The sequence below is a fragment of the Macaca fascicularis genome, chromosome X (genome assembly GCF_037993035.2).
Source record: "Macaca fascicularis isolate 582-1 chromosome X, T2T-MFA8v1.1".
Classification (NCBI taxonomy): domain Eukaryota; kingdom Metazoa; phylum Chordata; class Mammalia; order Primates; family Cercopithecidae; genus Macaca; species Macaca fascicularis.
In genome coordinates, this window is record NC_088395.1 from 24,563,990 (window position 1) to 24,583,857 (window position 19,868).

General features: G+C 41.1%; 1 protein-coding gene across 9 annotated transcripts in view; it reads right to left on the reverse strand.

Moving 5' to 3' along the window:
* The window catches only part of PCYT1B (phosphate cytidylyltransferase 1B, choline), a 114,945-nt gene that overhangs the window by 49,508 nt on the left and 45,569 nt on the right, over positions 1 to 19,868 (reverse strand). For 8 of the 9 annotated variants that reach the window (XM_074030245.1, XM_074030241.1, XM_005593194.5 and 5 more), the window contains one exon: positions 11,173 to 11,272. In XM_074030245.1, the coding sequence (XP_073886346.1) occupies positions 11,173 to 11,272 (100 nt within the window). Of the gene's footprint in view, positions 1 to 11,172; positions 11,273 to 11,750; positions 11,974 to 19,868 lie in introns of those variants that run through there. The other variant, XM_074030244.1, reaches the window with a different exon arrangement.

The window sequence follows — 19,868 nt, forward strand, 5'->3', positions numbered from 1 at the left end:
CATCAGTTTCACATCAGTGCATGAAACTAATTTTAAAGAGGTTCTTCTGAAGACATCAAAGCAGAGCAAAAACATAACAAAATTAAGATCAAACCAGGGAACACACATTTTTAGCCAACAGAAGAGACAAGCGCAGAGCACTGGGGAGTTGTCTTGACCCGGACTGGAGTCTAGGTGACTGAGCCAGCAGAGTCAGCCCAGCTGAGACACATAGGCAGGAGTAACTGAGGAGCTCAATGGAAACAGCAAATGGCTTCATCCTTGAGTCTGGCAATCCTGAATGAAGACCCCAAGTCCCTGTTCCCAAAGGCAATGATGTACTGCAATCTGCTCACATGGCTCACCTTACACCTTTCTTCCCAACTCCAAGTCACGTTGGTAGCCTGAAATCAGCCACGGTAGAATGCTTCCACGACAGAAATTGGCAAATGCTACAAATCAGGGCTTATTTCCTGCTGGAGGACCAGCTGTTAAACCTTTACCAGCATACCACTGCAAGGCCACTCCCTAACCTCTTTGGTATAATAAGAGATGAGGGACATACGCCTCAAAGGGAGGAAAGTCAGCATGTAATGTTGCATGTAGAAGTGGTGCTTAGGGCTGAAGATGAGCAACAAACACTATAGTCCCTCCTAGGGAGAAAGGCCAGAAGTGAAGAGGTCTCACAGACAGTGGCATACAGTGCTTTAAAAAGTGCTGTTCCAAGAGGAAGAGGGACACACTTCAGTACAGCACCCCTGCGAACCAGGAGACTGGGATAACACTATTGCTCAGCCAGGCCAAAGACCCATCCCCTTCAAGTCAGAGAGAGAAATTGAGTATATACTTCCATCAATTTGGTAGACAAAGCAAGTCACAAAATTATTCTTTTTAGCTGGTTGGAGGAAGGACGTTGCAGCTCTATTATATCCCCATCCTGATAGTCTGGAAGATGCCTGCTACATTTATATAGAAAATTCTGTATCTTTTGCCAACCTTGACACCTTTCTAGACTCTCAACAAAGGAACTAGAATGTGAAAATCCAAGAAGGGGATTCAAAAATGGATGACAGGAGAAAGAAGTAGTTTCTCATATCAAAGTGCATTTTAAGCACCCTTGTCACCTCTTCTCTATGGCTACAAACAACATAGAGATATTTTATTCTTGCAGTGAGAAGGAAAGAGACATATGTGGCCACAATAGTGTTTTTTTGTTGTTGTTGTTTTTCTTTCTTTTTTTTTTTTTTTTTTTTGAGACAGAGTCTTGCTCTGTCACCCAGGCTGGAGTGCAATGGCGCAATCTTGGCTCACTGCAACCTCCACCTCCCGGGTTCAAGCAATTCTCTTGCCTCAGCCTCCTGAGTAGCTGGGATTACAGGCACTCAGCACCACACCCAGCTAATTTTTGTATTTTTAGTAGAGACGGGGTTTCACCATGGTGGCCAGGCTGGTCTTAAACTCCTGACCTTGTGATCCACCCACCTTAGCCTCCCAAAGTGCTGGGATTACAGGTGTGAGCTAATAATGTTCTTTAAAAAGAAATACAAGGACTATCAGTTAAATATGGTGAACTGAACACATAGATTATCTCTACTTTCTCCCAGAAACACCACAACAATTACTAAGAGTTAAAAGTTAAAGAGTTAAAAGTTAAAGTTAAAAGTTAAGTTAAAAAGATAGAATCCCCCCGAGGACAGAGAAAACAAGAAAGGCAATGTCAATGGATGAGAGACTTCAACAACATTATGGAAAGTTGATTGTCAAGTGTTGAGTGCCTACAGGGAATAAGAATCAGGGGTGAAGAAGGTAGAGAAAGGGACCACTAGTTTTCTTTATAAGCTAAGAGTACTACTGACTTTTGAAAATAGTCGGGCGTGGTGGCTCAAGCCTGTAATCCTCGCACTTTGGGAGGCTGAGGCGAGCGGATCACCTGAGGTCAGGAGTTCCAGACCAGCCTGGCCAACATGGTGAAACGCTGTTTCTACTAAAAATACAAAAATTAGCCAGATGTGGTGGTAGGCGCCTGCAATCCTTGCTACTTGGGAGGCTGAGGCAGTAGAATCACTTGAACTTGGGAGGCAGAGGTTGCAATGAGCTGAGATTGCGCCACTGTACTCCAGCCTGGGTGGCAGAGATAGACCTTGTCTCAAATAAAATATATATATATATATATATATATATATATATATATATATATATATGCATGTATTACATTGATGTTATAAAAATAAATTTTCTAAAAAGACAGAAATCAATGCCAACTTCTGTTGAATGATCTTTAAGACTTAGATTTAAAATTGTGATTATCTCTTGAGGCAATGTAACCTCATTAATTTGGAACATAAAGAAATGTTACATTAATAGATTCAGATGGTACAATGTTTCTAATAAATTAAATTTCTCTAATAAAAAAAGTTGAGAGACTTTATGTCAGATAGGGAATTGCAATTATTTCCAATTATACACAATTTTGAACAAACAGAATTGCCTTCATAGGATTATACTGTATTCTAAATAAGGCACAGTAAATAGAAAATGCTTTGAAATAACAAACTGTCTAATGAGGGAGCCTTGCTTTGAATGTTCTTATTCAATTTGAATTCAATTGAGGAAAATTTGTTTTAAGATATAAACCCCAGGGAAAAGCAGATGGCAGTTTTGTAAAACTTTTTGTTATTGATTCAGAGGTGATCAAGAGAAATGAATTCAGGAAGCAGGGAGGAAAGAAAAGTAAAGAAAGAAGATGCAATTACTGAGAAAAAAGGCCATTTAGTAAATCTGAAGAGTATTTACAAAGTTGATTTTGCAATAAGCTCACTTTGAAAAATTGTGGTGTGTCAGCAATTTCCAGACTGTGGGAAACTCTCCAGGACTCCCCTCCCCTGCCAAAAAAGGACCCTGATCTTTCATCTCTTCAACAAATAAACTTCAAGGCAAAAAAGAGAGAGAGAGAAAGAAAAAGAGAAACGAAAGGGGGATCTGCAGATTGAAAGAGATTTAAAAAACACATCATCCTACTGTAAAGTATGGACATTATTTGGATTGGGTTCAAACAAGCTATATATAAATGATGACATAAGATAATTAGAAATTGGAACACTGGATATTTGGTGATATCAAAGAATTATTGTTAATTTTTTCAGGTAAGATGATGATACAGTGATTATGTTTAATAAAACCAGAGTTCTTTTTTTTCAGACATATATACAGAATGCTAGGAAGTCTGGGATTTTGTTTCAAATCGTCCAAGAGGACAGAGTAGACGGAGGTGTGCATGGTGCAAGACTGGCCATGGGTTAGTGGTTGTTAGGTATGAGTGACAGGCACAGGAAGGTTCATAATACTGTTCTTCTACTGTGTGTGTTTGAAATACTCTACAATAAAGCTTTAAAAAAAAACAGAGTATGGCTTTTTAGTTTGTATATTGATCTGTTTTAATCTTTTGTTTGAGATTCTGGATATGCTTTTAGGCATCTGGTGACTCTCCAGAGCATCTATGTGAGATACCACTGACCTGTGAAGCTGGAGGTTTGGCAATGACCAGAAGTCAATTGAAAACAAAAAAAGATGTCAGAGTACAACTATTCCGTGGCATGGTGGAGAGACATTAAGGTGGCTCCGAATGATCTCTGCCTCCTGGTGCTCATGCCTTTGTGTAATTCCCTCCCCTTGAAGTGTATGTGGGACCTGTGCCTTGCTTCTAACCAGTAGAATATGGGAAAGGTGGTAGACGTTATTCCATGATTATGTTACATTATAAGACTCCATCTTGGCTGGGCGTGGTGGCTCACACTTGTAATCCCAGCACTTTGGGAGGCAGAGGCGGGTGGATCACCTGAGGTCAGAAGTTTGAGACCAGCCTGGCGAACATGGTGAAACCCCGTATCTACTAAAAATACAAAAAAAATTAGCCTGGCGTGGTGACAGACACTTATAATTCTAGCTACTTGGGAAGCTGAGGCAGGAGAATCTCTCGAACCTGGGAGGCGGAGGTTGCAGTGAGCCGAGATCACACCACTGCATTCCAGCCTGGGCAACAAGAATGAAACTTTATCTCAAAAAAAAAAAAAAAAAAAAAAAAAAAAAAAAAAAGAGAGAGAGAGAGAAAAGAAAAGAAAAGAAAAAGAGTCCATCTTGCTAACAGACTCACTCTCTTTCTGCACTGGTGGCTTTGAAGAAGCAAGCTGCCATGTTGTGAAAGGGCCTATGGAGAGGGCCACATGGCAAGGACCTGCAGGTGGCCTCTAGGAGCTGAGGGTGGCCTCTGGTCGACAACTGGTAAGAAGCTGAGCCCTTGATCTTACAGTCACAAGGAAATAAATTCTGGTAACAACCTGAGTGAGCCTGGAAGCAGATCTAACACCAGTCAACCTCCAGATGAGAACTGAGCCTGGGGTGACACCTTAAATGCAGTCTGTGAGACTCATGACGTTTGCTCTTCAAAAGACATTTTTACAAAAATGAAAAGGTGAGTCATGGACTGGGAGAAAATATTTGTGAAATATAGGACTTGTATCTAGAATATATGAAGAACTCTCAAAACTCAGTAAGATGAACAACCCACCACTCAGTTAAATAAAGCAAAAATATTGAACAGACATTTCACCAAAGAAAATAAATACAAGGATGGCAAATAAACACAAGAGAAGATCCTCAATAACATTAGTCATTAGGGAAATACAAATGAAAACCACAATGAGATAACATTTCATACACACTAGAATGGCTAAAAAATGTTTTTTAATTGACCATACCAAGTGATGGTGAGAATGCAGAGCAACTGGAACGCTAATAAACTGCAGATAGGAATTTAAAGTGGTACAATCGCTTTGGAAAGCAGTTTGGCAGTTGGTTAAAAAGTTAAACACACATCTGCCGTACAGCCAAACAGGAGGCAATCACCAACCACGTTACGTTTAAATTCACACTATTGTGGGGTATGTTAGGCGTTTCTTGGTATTTGCTTCAGATTCAAGCAACAATAAAAGGGTGATTGATCATCTTTGATTATGGCTATTAACAAGGCTTGGATTGTGGCTATTTTAAGGCATTTAAACTGTACCTTAGAAATACATACAATTCACAAAACATATGTATTTCATTTAATCTTTGCATCAACCCTATGAGGTAGTCAGGTGAAAGTAGACTTATCATTTCATGGAGGGGCAAATGGAGGCTCAGCGAAGTTAAGCAGCTTACCGAATGTCATACAACCAATTTACCATGATATTTGAGTGCAAATCAAACTCACCACTCTTTCTTCTACCTTGTTGACACCTGCTAGAAAACTACATGCTGATATGAATTATTGTCTTTAAAACAAAACAGAAACTATTATTAAACACCCAGTAATTATTGCAACTAGTACTGTTTTTTGTACAACTGATGTGCGAAAAAGGTGGCACAAGTTAAGCTTTTAAAATCTTACAGTTACATACTTATTGTATATACTATTTAGTTTTATATAAACTTTGCAATTACCTTCTGCTTATCACTAGCCAGTGATACTAGCTAATGATGCCATTTTCTGTAAATGATTGTGATTGATGTTTGCTTTTTAAAATACGTTAAAGTTTTAGAACAGAGAGTATATATAAAGAAAAAGTATTCAGTAAATTACATCACAGATGGTACATGAATAAAGCAGATTCATTAAGGCAGCTCTTGAAAAATGTAATCAGGGAAATTCTACACACTGTGGAAACAGATAATACAAACTTCCTTTTTGAAAAGGAAAATAGAAAATCAGAACCAAGATTCCCTTTTAAAAAAGTCAGTTTAAGCCCGGGTACAGTGGCTCATGCCTGTAATCCCAGCACTTTGGGAAGCTAAGGTGGGTAGATGGCTCAAGCCCAGGAGTTTGAGACCAGCCTGGGCAACATAGCGAAACCCCATCTCTACAAAACATACAAAAAATAGCCAGGCATGGTGGCACATGCCTGTGGTCCAAGCTACTTGGGAGGTTGAAGTGGGAGGATCAATCACTTGAGCCTGGAAGGTTAAGACTGCAGTGAGCTGTGATCACACCACTGCATTCCAGCCTGGGTGACAGAGCGAGACCCTGTCTCAAAAAAAAAAAAAAAAAAAAAAAAAAGCAAAGCAAAGAAAAGAAAAGAAAGAAAGAAAAAGAAAAAGAAAAAGAAAAGAAAGGAAAAGGCAGTTTTAATGAAAAGGAGCCTATGAAACAATCTCCCAGACTTTTCCTTTATGTCAAGACAGAGGATTGATTCTCCATGCATCAGAATACATACAGCACCGTGTATGCGCATAGCTCCACAGCTGGACTAGCTAAGACCAAAGGTGCCAATTCTGATTGCTTTTTCACTTTATTCTGCTCTTTCTCTTGAAGTTTCATCACCCTTGTGACCTCACAAACAAGGTCAAAAAGCTAAGAGGTATGGGCAGAGTTTGTCATTACCTCTTCTAGAATTTGTACCCCAGCCCCTGTTTGGGCAGTTCTAAATTTGTAAAACACATTTTAGGCGATTATATTATGTCAAAAAATATGGCTAGTGTAGGAGATGGTAAGAGAGTCCAGTTATAGCTATAATCTAGGCCAGGCACAGTGGCTCCTGCCTGTAATCCCAGTACTTTGGGAGGCTGAGATGGGCAGATCACTTGAGGCCAGGAGTTCAAGACCAGCCTGGTCAACGTGGCGAAAGCAGCTCCACTGAAAATACAAAAGAAAAAAAAAACCAAAAAACTATAATCTTGAAGAGCATTATCAAATACCAAATTCTGCTATGTTTTGTCTTTTTTGAGGGCACGCTCAAGACAGTGCCACAAACAGGTAAATTGCTTACGACTCTTGAAACCAAACCCTTCTTGAAACTCTTGAAAGCAAACCCTTCTTGACCAAACCCTTCTTGAAATTCTTGACCAAACCCTTCAAAAAAGTAACGTTTTTCTTCTTTTCTTAAATGGTAATCAAACAGCAAGATTCTTAAAAATTCTCTGAACTTTTCTGCTAACAGTACAATGCTCCAACAATTACGATATTGGATAATCTCCCTGCCACTCCTTCTAACCACTGCCAACAGTTGCTCTTATGCAGTGGTACTCAAAGTGTGGTCCCAGGACTAGTAGCAGCAGCAGCATCACCTGGGAACACACCACCACGCCAGGCTAATTTTTGTATTTTTAGTAGACATAGGGTTTCACCATGTTGGCCAGGCTGGTCTTGAACTCCTGACCTCAAGTGATCTGCTCGCGTCGGCCTCCCAAAGTGCTGGGATTACAGGCATGAGCCACCGCACCCGGCCTGATATTTGAAGTTCTAAATAAAGAAATTTCCAACAGAAGTACCCTGGCTAGGTACTCATCAACATCACGGATTTTCTTATATAATTTCCCAGAGTTATCACCTAAGGTTAGGGGGCAGAATTTCTCTTCTAAAGATCAGGAGTTCATCTTTGTTCCATCTCACTCCCCCTCTAATGACCTGTATTCCACAGAATCCACCACACGGTTATTTCAAAATACACCACCATCTTATTACTGCTTAAACTGCTTGGCAGTAGGCAACGCACAGGCGCCCAATTTCACCCAGTTAGCTTGATACCAGCTCAAAATACCAGAACAAACTCTTTCTGCTTCTATTTCCAGAGGAAGAACTACTTCTCTTGTCCCAAACTGTCTTTCTTTTTTTTTTTTTTTTTTTTTTTTTTTTTTTTTTTTTTGATATGGAGTTTCATTCTTGTTGCCCAGGCTAGAGTGCAGCAGCTTGATCTCAGCTCACTGCAACCTCTGCCTCCCAGATACAAGCAATTCTCCTGCCTCAGCCTCCCAAGTAGCTGGGACTACAGACATGCACCACCACACCTGGCTAATTTTATATTTTTAGTAGAAACAGGGATTCATCATGTTGGCCAAGGTGGTCTCAAACTCCTGACTTCAGGTGATTCGCTTGCCTCCAAATTTTCATTCATTCACTCACAAAATATTTATTGAGCACACAGTATGCAACAAGTGTTTCTCTAGATACTGATAAAACAGTAGTGAGCTTGGCATAGTCCTGCCACTACAGAAGATCACAGCTACTGTCTGTCTGAGCATGTTTTCACTTAGCTCCATGGCCTGCTGTGGACCATGATTCATAAGAGAGTTTGTTGCGGTAGGCAAAGCAGGGGTTTGAGGCGAAATGGACTTGGGGGTCAAATCCCAGCTCTACCCAGTCAGCTAGGACATCTGACAAGTTACTTTTCAGTTCTGTAAGTCTCCTTTGCCTCCTCTTCAGAAAGGATACAATAATAGTTATCTCATATGGTTTTTGCAAAGAATACACAGCATCACATTGAGCAGATATATACAGATATATAGTAAGTTCTACTTCCCTTTCCTTTCCCTAGAAAGGTAGAGGCCCTTTCAGTTTGGGCCTGATGCTCATCCTTTAACTTTAGGTCAAGTCTGTTTTCTTCATGACCACCTGGACTTTTTTTTTTGTTTTTTGTTTTTTTGAAACGGAGTCTTGCACTGTTGCCTAGGCTGGAGTGCAGTGGTGCGATCTCGGCTCACTGCAACCTCTGCCTCCCGGGTTCAAGCGCTTCTCCTGCCTCAGACTCCTGAGTAGCTGGGATTACAGGCATGTGCCACCATGCCTGGCTAATTTTTTGTATTTTTAGTAGAGACGAGGTTTCACCATGTTGGCCAGGCTGGTCTCTAACTCCTGACCTCAGGCGATCTGCCCACCTTGGCCTCCCAAAGTACTAGAGTTACAGGCATGAGCCACCATGCCCGGCTGGCCACCTGGACTTTTCTTTGGCATCCCTTGGATATATTGCTTGGTTGGTATTTCTGTGTGTGGTCTCCAGACCACTAACTTTAGAATCACCCTGACTGTCTGTTTAAAATGCAGATGCCTTGCCTGGGCCCATCCCAGATTTGGGAAGAAGGGAATGAAACAGGAAATCTACTTGTTTAACAAGCTTACCAGGTGATTCTTTGTACACTGAAGCCTGGGAACAACAGCTTTGGCTGCTCTGTACTACCTCCCCAACCTTGTTTTGCCTTTTTCAAAAGCAACTCACACAAAAGCTTCCTAACTCTGCCTACTCTGCTTCTCACTTCACTCTATTGAAGGCTATTCTTATAGGAAGCACAGTGTCATGGTTGAGAGGTCAAGCTCTAAGACAAATAGGTTGGAGACCAAATCCCAACTTTACCACTTACCAATGGTTCTCCCAGTGTGATCCCTGGAGCAGTAGCATCACCTGGAAACTTGTTAGAGATGTAACTTCTTGGGCCCCACCCTAGTTGGACCGAATCAGAAACTCTAGGAGTGGAGCCCACCCATTTGGGTTTTAAGAAGCCCTCCAGCAGATTCTAATGCAGGCTCCAGTGTGAACCACTGCCATTTACTAGTGAATGACCTTGTGCAGATTCACAACTTCTCTAAGCCTTCATTTCCTCCTCTGTGAAATACTAAAACTACTAATCACACAGAGTTGTGATAGTGAAATGACATGATACATATAAAGACCTTAGTACATAGTAAGTACTTAATAAATATCCATTATTATTATTAGGCAAACTGTTCTTCATTCCATGGATTCTTTCAAGTTTGGGGTTTTTTTTTGTTTTTTTGTTTGTTTGTTTGTTTGTTTTTTTGCAGTGGCAACTATAAACCATTGAGTTATGCCATGTTCTTTTTATTTTATTTTATTATTATTTTTTGAGACAGAGCCTCACTCTGTCACCCAGGCTGGAGCGCAATGGTGCGATCTCAGCTCACTGCAACCTCCACCTTCTTGGTTCAAGTGATTCTCTCACCTCTGCCTCCCAAGCAGCTGGGATTACAGGTGCCTGCCATCATGCCTGGCTAATTTTTGTATTTTTAGTAGAGATGGGGTTTCACCATGTTGGCCAGGCTGGTCTTGAACTCCTGACCTCAAGTGATCTGCCTGCCTCAGCCTCCCAAAGTGCTGGGATTACAGGCGTGAGCCACCGCACCCGGCCAAGTTATGCCATGTTAAATGGCTTAAAGTTTACCTGTTCAACTAGTCTTGTTTGTCACCCCATCCCAATCAACTAAAACAACACTCACTCCTACACAGCTCTCTATTTCTGGGTCTTCACTATTCCCCTTCTACCTGCCTGCAATACCTTTGCATCTTCTGCCTACAGAGTCCAAATCTTACTTCTCTTAAAAGGTCTGTTCTGCTTCCTCCCGGAAGTCTTGCCTGATCACTTAGGCCAAATGAATCTGCCATTCTCTAAGAATCAATTATCATCTGTGTTGCAGGTTTTAACGCCTAAGCACCTGCATACATGCTATTAATGTTTTTTATTTCACATCTAGTTGTCTTGTCTCCTGAAAAACAGATGGTACCTTATAATTCTTTCCAAATCTCTTCCCTATCCATCCTCTGGCACAATGCTAAAGGGATGAATGAATGAACAAACTTCTATAGCACACCCCACTCTTTTTAAGGCACACTTGAAATTTTTTTTAAAAAATGCATACTTTAAAGAATGGTAATAATTATAGTAGCTTAGGTTTGTATATGCCTTCATGGTTTTAAAAATGCTTTGGAACTTTCAATGAATCTAGTTATCACAGAAACCTTGTGAGATAGGTATTGTTGTCCCTGTTTTGAGGAAACAGATTGAGATCTTTCTAGTGATTTGCCCAAGGCTGTAGAACTAACAAGTGACAAAGCCGGGGCTCAAACTCCCCGTATTCTGATGCATCTTTTTCTTGGCTCCTTTGGTTGGTCTGGTTTATCACTGCTAGTGTTTACCTTTCTTTACCCTTGCACTGTGTTATAATCTCTAAGTTCAACTCTCTGCTTGAAAGCAAGTGCTGCTCCTTAATGATGGGCCTTTCTGATACTTTTTTTTTTTTTTTTTGAGATGGAGTCTTGCTCTGTCGCCCAGGCTGGAGTGCAGTGGCACAATCTTGGCTCACTGCAATCGCCACCTCCCGGCTTCAAGCGGTCCTCCCACCTCAGCCTCCCAAAGTGAGTAGCTGGTACTACAGGCGTGTGCCACCACACCTGGCTAATTTTTGTATTTTTAATAGAGATGGGGTTTCACCATGTTGGCCAGGCTGGTCTCGAACTCCTGACCTCAAGGTGATCCACCCACCTCAGTCACCCAAAGTGCTGGGATCACAGGCATGATGCTCTCGGCCCCTTTCTGATACTTTAAATGTCAAGACAGGACCCATTTGAGAAAAAAAAGGTACAGCCTCACCTGGTGTTCCTAAGCGGGCCTGAGCAATGGTCAGTTTTTCATGGGGTGCTCGACACTGGCAGTTGGTTTCATCAGCAAATGGGGCAGGTGCGGTCAGGGTCTAGAAGGGAGAAAAAGAAAGGGAATACAGTCTGACGAACTTTCCTTTGGCACTAACTTGCTCTGAAGTTTTATTCCTGTTGGCTACACAGGTGTGATTAAGAAGTCAAATATATCCGCTGAGTCTTTCAGAGCAATACTGTACTGTTAGACATAAAAATAGGGCATCATCACTGAAACCTTTTTGTATGTTTTTTACGGACGCTTCAGAAATAACAAAAGCTCTTCAGTGTCTATAGTATGCCAGGTACTAGATGAGATACTCTGCTGTTATCTCTTTTAGGTTTCACAGCCCCCTGTGATGAATAGATACTTCTATCCTTCTAGAGCATAGGATAATACTATCCCTATTTCACAAAAAGGAAACTGAGGCTCATTAGGGTTAAGAAATATGCCAAGTCATGCCCTTGGAAAGTCACAATGCCCAGCTTCGAACATTTCACAACCAACGAGGGCAGTCTTCAAACATTTAGACTCACCCACACCCAAGAGACTCGGCTGGAAAGAATGCCATACTCAGAAGCGTGGTGCGATATCTCCTATATTTCACACACACCAGCTTGGCCAATGACAAACTCTGATGTCTCTTTCAATGCAAAGGCCAAAGCTGTTATCTGAGCCTTGGGAAGGCTTAAAAGCTCAGTAATTCGGGCAGGCTGCAGATGACTGCTACTGTGGTAGCTTCAACAGCGACCAGCGGCTAGAGGCCCCGCCCCAGGCAGCTCGGACTGGGGCTCTGGGGAACGCTGTGAGAAAGATGTAGTCACTTGGAAGCCTGCCCAGAAAGTGGCCCTGCATTTTTTAGCCAGCCTCTTAAAATGAAAACCTCACTCTCTCCAGACAAAGCAAGCGGTGTTTTTGTAAACAAGGCAAATGCAATCCAGAGTTGTCCATTCGTAGTCTGAACTGTGCTGTGATCGCAGTCACCACTACATCATCTTTGTAATTTTTAAAGCTAAAGTGGATTAGTCACAGTAAACATTATTCACAGCGCTGCATCAATTGTTTCTTAGAGATGGAGACAGGTTAAGATGTGTTCCTTAACCTGGGGACACTAGACTGAAGAATGATTTATACATTTGGACAGGGGCTGTGACTCACTTCTGCCATTTATTTATCCATTTGCTCACTCATTCAAATATGTGACAGGCACTATCTTGGAATCTGGGGATAGAAGTAGGGATAAGACCAATAATCCCTGCCCTTGGGGAGCCCCCATTCTCTGCACTGACGAGAACTGATCCCTCCCCATCCCCATCCCCTCTCCCCATTGCAGTCCCTTCCACCCTAGAAGCTCAATGTTGTCTGGAGGCCTGCCAGTTATCTGAGATTTTCTTGTCTCTCACTTTCTCCTTCAGGGCTCTGGAAGCAAACCAAGACTTGGGACAAGGATTCAGGAAACTTGGGTTCACTATTGGTTCTTTTTCAGATACATTATGGTGACCTCATAGGCTATGGTAGACCACAGTGGCATTTGTAATGTGGCAAAGGGGTGCAGTGAAAAGAACAAAAACTCTGTAGCCACAAACCCAGGGTTCAGATCCCCTCTCCAGCACTTACTGGCCATGTATTTTAATTTGGCTCTTCTGGTTGAAGGGAACTGACACTCACTAACATTAGCTCAAAGGATGGAGGATTTCTTTTAAGACTACCCTGGAACTAAAACTAGAAAAGGAGGAAAGGGCAGAATGTGGCCCCGGAGAGAGTGCTCTGCACCAGCCTGGCTGCTCTCTGCACATGATCCTTTCTGTCCCACCCCCATTGACTCCATTTCCTTCCACTACATTAAAGCCACTGCTTGCTTTCCACTGCCTCATAGCTTCAGCTCTAATAGGCCGGCCCATCATGGCCTCCTCAGCCTCTCTTCACAACACTCATTTAACAACTTTCTATTGTGCCTTTCAGCCCTAGCCTCCTACCAACTTATTGCCTCTTTCCATGTTTCCTAATTCAAATTCCTAAGGGAGAATCTGATTGGCCAAATTCATCTTTTCAAATCAGGTCTTAACCAGGATTAGCTGGCATTGGGTCAGGCGCCCACCCTGGGGCCCAACAGATGTGGTGAGGAAAGTCATGGGTGGCCCACCGCTACCACTTCAGAAGGAGCTATACTTGAGGCAGGAAATATTTTTGACTTTGTGTGCTTAAAAGCAAGTTCCTTAACTTATTTGAACCTCAGTTTCACCTGTAAAATGGGCTATTCATCTTGCAAGGCTGTTGTGAAAAGCAGAGATAATATGTGTAACATACCTGGTACTTAATAAACTGTAGCTATTTTTACTGCTATTATTATTCACTATTAAATATAATATGATATAATAATAGATAATATAGTTACCCATAGAAACAAGCAAATTGACTTGTTTTTATTTACTTTATTTATTTTTTTGAGACGGAGTCTCACTCTGTCTCCCAGGTTGGAGTGCAGTGGTGTGATGTCACCTCACTGCCACATCCCTCTCCTGGGTTCAAGTGATTCTCCTGCCTCAGCCTCCCAAGTAGCTGGGACTACAGGTATGCACTACCACACCCGGCTGCAAACTGACTTATGAATGGACTTTTAGCACACAACCCAACTGGGTAAATGGACTGGCAAGTGGGATTAGCTCATATTAATGATTCATTACCTGTTAATATATGTGCACAATGAACCTTTTTCACATGACCTAAAATAAATTACTATTTGGAGATCTTGTATGCGCTAGTCACAAAGTTTATTAAAGAGGAGATAGTGTTGCCATTTTCCAAGAACGGTGTGTTCTTGAGGGTATGAAATCTGTTAATAAAAACAGGGATAGGGAAAGTTGTAAAGCAACAATAGTTACTCAAAGGGGAAGAAAAGGTTTATATGCACTGTGCATTTCGTTCTTAATTATTATGGCCTAGAAGTAGGAAAGAAGGAGAAACAAAGAGATGGAAGGCAGAGAGAATGCCTAAGCGTGTGAATGTGTTTGTGTTTGCATGTGTGCAGAGGTGACTATCTTTAACAGCAGTTGATATGAAGAAGAGCTATTTCTTGTTATGTATAAAGCAATGTGCTCAGAATGGGGAGAATGCAAAAAAAAAAAAAAAAAATGAGCCACAGCCTTGCTCTCCAGAACATTGCTTTCTAAAGCACAGCAGGATACTTCTAGAGTTGATCAAGCTCTGCATTCAGGAAGACTTTGGTTAAGGCCCAGCTACTACCAAGCAGCCCTGTGACCTGAGACAAAATTTTGTCAGTCCAAACACCCCAGATTACAATAAAAAAAAAACAAAAACAAACTCTTTCTCTGAGCCAGAACAAATCATTTGCTTTATAAAAAATTCTATGCTCCTTAGGTTCTGCCCCTTCCATATACTAGAGCCACATCAACTTCAGGACAATGTGAGTAAGATAGAGGCTTCTGGGAGGGGCAGGGACTGAGCTAACTTCACCATTTGCCAAAGCTGAAATGCTTCCAGGGATCCTCTCGTGTAGACCCTACATAAAACTGAGGCCTGATAACATAAAGTAATAGCTAAATCTTTGCGTACCTACTTAGTGCCATATATCCATCGATATACTAAGCACTTTAAATGTATTTGCTCATTTAATTTGTACAACACCTCTGTGAGGTAGATATTATCGTCACCGAACCAGTTTTCAAGGTGACACCAAGTGACAGCAAGAAGCAACAGCAGTGGTAGATCCCTCAAACTCAGTTACCTTTTTGGCTCCCTGTGAGCTGAGGAAACCCTCAGGATTTTTAGACTATAAGGATGGAGAAACCTCAAAAAGGAGATACATGATTTCCTGATAGAGAAGGGGGTACTCAAATAATTAACTGAAGAAATAAAAACATGTAACCATATTTTTGCCCAGACTTAGTGAAGTGGGTCAAATGACTTACTTGTAGTTATTTGCAAGCCTCAGGTTAGATTATAAATCAGCCAGATCACATTTTGTAGTGTGTATTAGCACATGATATATGTTTAATATGATGCTAGCTGTTTGGAGGGTAGAGAAATAGAGGAGAGAGATAAGAAAGGAACAGAATTGGCTTTGCAGCAGCAATCTTCTAAAATGAAGAATGACCCTTTTAGAATGGGAGAAGGTATTAGTTTGAAAAGGCATGTTCAGTTTTCAATAATTTCATATTTGGGAAAACCACTACTCTTTTGAGCATGAAAATAATAGAAACTAAGCTTCTGAACTGGTGAAGATCATCAGAAGACAAGACTATGCCCCTCTAGAGAGCCATATTCCAAATTTGGGGTTCGGTTGGCACATGAGATTTTTATGTTTAGCAGAAGACAGCAAGGATCATAAAGGGTTAAGAAGCCCTGGCCCAGTGCCCTGAACCTCACATATGCAAGGGCCTTGCCAGACCACAGACTTGGAGCTAGATTGCAATAAAACTTCTTTCTACCTAATTGAAGATTTCAGAATACTCAGTCATTACAAGGTGAATATGTTACCTATTTGTCACACAAGTTCTGGTTATATAAACTATGCCACAGAATCATACCAAAGCCACATTTCATCAGGCTTTTAAAGAAGACATTATATGTTGGGCATTTCATGTATAGAATCCCTTCAGTTGGACATTGTCAAATATTTACTTAAAACAAAAGCTATAAGGTACTGGACAATGGACAATGCAAATATTACTTAAGTGAAAAAAAATGGTTGCTAGAATCTGCGTTTATGCAATGTACATCACTGACTGACAACTGGACCAATCAGACAACAAGCTAATCAACCAATCAGAACTTAGCACAGTACTACTGATGGTGATAGGCCAACCGCAGAGTTGCTTGTTTAAGTGAAGCTATTCTTAACTCCAGTGGGGCAATCCTGTCAGACGGCCTGAGTTCATATCCTACCTCCATTATTTAATAGCCCTTTCCCTATTTTTACACTTGATTTTTAGCAAATTGCTGGTTCTTAACCTCTCAAGCCTTAGTATCCTTGTCTATGAAAGGAGGATAAGCTGTTGTGAGGATTAACTAAAAGAATATGTGGATAATAAATATCTTCCCTTTTGCCTCTCCAGAATCCACTCTCTTTCTACCCTTCTCTATGCTTTTCCTCTACTCTTTTCTGTATGGCTTCCCCAATGACTGCACCAATGGGATCTGTGCCTCCTGCTTCCAGTTGGATTGGGAAGTGTGCGAAACAGTGGAGGGCAGGACAAGAGTGAGTTCAGGGTGTTTGTCTCCCTGGCTTCCTCTCTGCTAGGAAGCAGTGTGTTGGTTCTGTCCTTTTACCAAAATTCGCAGCTTCTGTGAGGGGGCCCTCTTTATAGAGCTGTCTGTGTGAGGTTCTGGTAACCACACTCACCCCTTACCCCTACCAGTCTGGGGGATGGCAACTCCCCATTGTTTCTAGGCCAAGGATACTATACTATTCCTTGAGGTTTCCTTAAACCCTGCCCATACCTTTATAACTACTACCTTTATTAAACTCTTTTTAAATTTCACCTTTAGAGTGAGCCATCTGTGTCTTGACAGAGCCTTGGTTAATACAGTGTCTATAACAGTTTGTCAGGCTCCAACATTAGCTAGAAAATGCTGATGAGGTATGTTAGAAGCACAGAAATCAATTGAAAAGTGAATTACCCAGAGTAACTAAAGTTATAACCATCTCAAGAATGTCTCTAGTAGAAAAGAATTTTACAAAAGATAAGAACAGGACTTCAGAAAGAATCTACTTCTTCCAGGTAGGCCTTTTGCTATGAAACTCATCAGCTTTAGAACCACAAATTCAGAATTACAAAAAGACATCACAAAATCTCATCCAGCAGCCTCATACTGTTAGGTTTATATTTACTTGTTTCTGAACATATTTTTAAAGCCTTATTTATTATGGAATCAGAATATTTTGTCTTTTGAAGATGGAGAGGACAGAAAAAAATAGATAATATAGTTGACCATGGGCCCAACACACACGAATCACTGGATTCTTAGACTGTGTCATTGATTATATAGACTCTTAAATCAGGCAGCTGGTGCAAAGTTGTCACCAATAAATGTCACTGGAGAGAAGAAAAAAGAGGCCCAGTATGTGGTTCAGCACCAAGAAATATCCATTTTTTTCATTTAGTTATGTATGGTATGCACATGTTATAAGTAACAGGCACTATTGAAAACAGCAAGACAGATACGTATGTACTGACAGAGAATGATATCTAAGACATTTTGTTGAACGCAAAAAGCAAGTCACAAAGCAATATGTATAATATGTATGTATACATGCTATCTAGTATGATGTCATTTATAGTAAAAAGAGAGAGAAGGGGGAAGAGAGAGAAAAAGAAGAGAGAGGTAATTGTGTAGAAATAGCTTAGGGCTGGGCGCAGTGGCTCACGTCTGTAATCCCAGCACTTTGGGAGGCTGAGGTGGGTGGATCGCCTGAGGTCAGGAGTTCAAGACCAGCCTGGCCAACATGGTGAAACCCCATTTCTACTAAAAATACAAAAATTAGCTGAGTCTGATGGTACATGCCTGTAATCCCAGCTACTCGGAAGACTGAGGCAGGATAATTGCTTGAACCTGGGAGGCGGAGGTTGCAGTGAGCTGAGATCATGCCACTGCACTCTAGCCTGGGTGACAAGAGTGAAACTGTCTCAAAAAAAAAAAAAAAAAAGAGAAATAGTTTAGAACTGTGCTAATATGGTAGCCATTAGTCACATGTGGCTATTTAAATTCAAATTATAATTAATTAAAATTAAATAAAATTAAAAGCAGTTTGTCATTCACATTAGCCACATTTCAGGTGCTCAACAACCCATATGACTACTGGGTACTGGGTACAATATTGGGCAGTGCAGATATAGAACATTTCTATCATCACAGAAAGTTCTACTGGACAGCACTGGACTTGAATGATACACATTGAATTGTTAATTGGGGTTACCTCTTCGGAAGAAGATAATATTTTGGGAGAAGAGATGAAGGGATTTCATTGTTTATTCCATATATGTCTGTCATTCTGTTTTATTTTTAAAATGAGAATGCATTCATGCAATGTTCATAATGCAAAAATGAATTTAAAGAAATATCTCCTCTTCTTTAAATTCAGAAAGGCAGAAAATTTAATCAAGGTTCAGGTGTCCCAAATGGGGCAGAGGTAGGGGAGAGAGGCCTATATTAAGAAAAGAGGAGTATTTTGAAAAATAAAAACTATTAACCAAAAATTAACTGTTAAATGATATGATTTGCAGGTATATGGAATATTTAAAACTCATCTGAGCTTTTAAAAATGTTTAAATTACTTTCGTGGTATCTACCCATCATTCATTTTTCTAACATCAGACAAACACTTTTTGAGTCCTTGCGGTGTGCCAGGCACTGTTCTAGCTTCTGAGGATATATCAGGGAACAAAACAAAACAAAAAATTTTGCCCTCATAATACTTAAAGATAATAAACAAGCAACAAAAAAGAACATAAAACATGTAGTATTTTAGTTAAAGGGTGATTACGTGTTATAGAAAAAAATAAGGCAAGGAAAGGGAATAGGGAGTGTTGGGGGTATCACTGTAAATAGGATAGTCAGAGAAGTTGATGTATGTGTAAATATATAAAGGATCAAGTGAGCCATGCGGAGAAAGAGCATTCCTGGCAGAGAAAACAGCAAGGGCAAAGGCCATGAGGCAGGAACATGCCTGGCTTCTTCCAGGAATAACTAGAAGGCCAGTATGCTTGGAGGAAGCGAGCAAAAAAGAAAAGATGTAGCTGGAGGTGAGGCAGGAAGAAAGGAGATGAGAGGCACCCAGTCGTGTGAGCCTTTTAGGACACTGTAAAGACTGGCTTTCACTCTAGGGAGATGGGAGCCATCAGAGCATTTTGTTTTGTTTCGTTTTTGAGATGGAGTCTCACTCTGTCGCCCAGGGTGGAGTGCAGTGGTGCGATCTCAGCTCACTACGACCTCTGCCTCCTGGGTTCAAGCGGTTCTCCTGCCTCAGTCTCCCAACTAGCTGGGACTACAGGCATGCGCCACCCCACCCGGCTAATTTTTGTATTTTTAGTAGAGACAGGGTTTCACCATGCTGGTCTTGAACTCCTAACCTCAGGTGATCCACCTGCTTCAGCCTCCCAAATTGCTGGGCATCAGAGCGTTTTGAACAAGGCATGATAATGATCTGGCTTAGCTTTAATAAGACCGTCTGGCTAATGTGTTGAGAATAAACTGTAAGAGGTCAAAGGTAGAAATAAGAAAACCACTGAGGCGTCTGGTGTAATAATCAGGCAAAAGAAAACAGAGGCAGGGGTCAGGGTGATCGCAGTGGAGGTGGTAAGAAGTGGCCAGATTCTGGGTAGATTTTGGATATATAAAACTTGAAATAGATTGGATGTAGGGTGTGAAAGAATGAGACGAGTCAGGATAATTCCAAAGCTGCTGGCCTGAAGAACTGGAAAGATGGCATTGCCATTCCCTAGGAGGGGTAAAACACTGGAAGAGTAGATCTAGGGGTGGGAGGGACAACAAGGAATTAACAATTTCATTCTCACAGATTTGGTTTGACATACCTATTAGATCTCCAAGTGGAGATGTCAGGTAGACAGTTGGATGTATAAGTCTGGTGTTTGGGAGAAAGGACTAACTAGAGATGCAGGTTTAGAAACTGACAG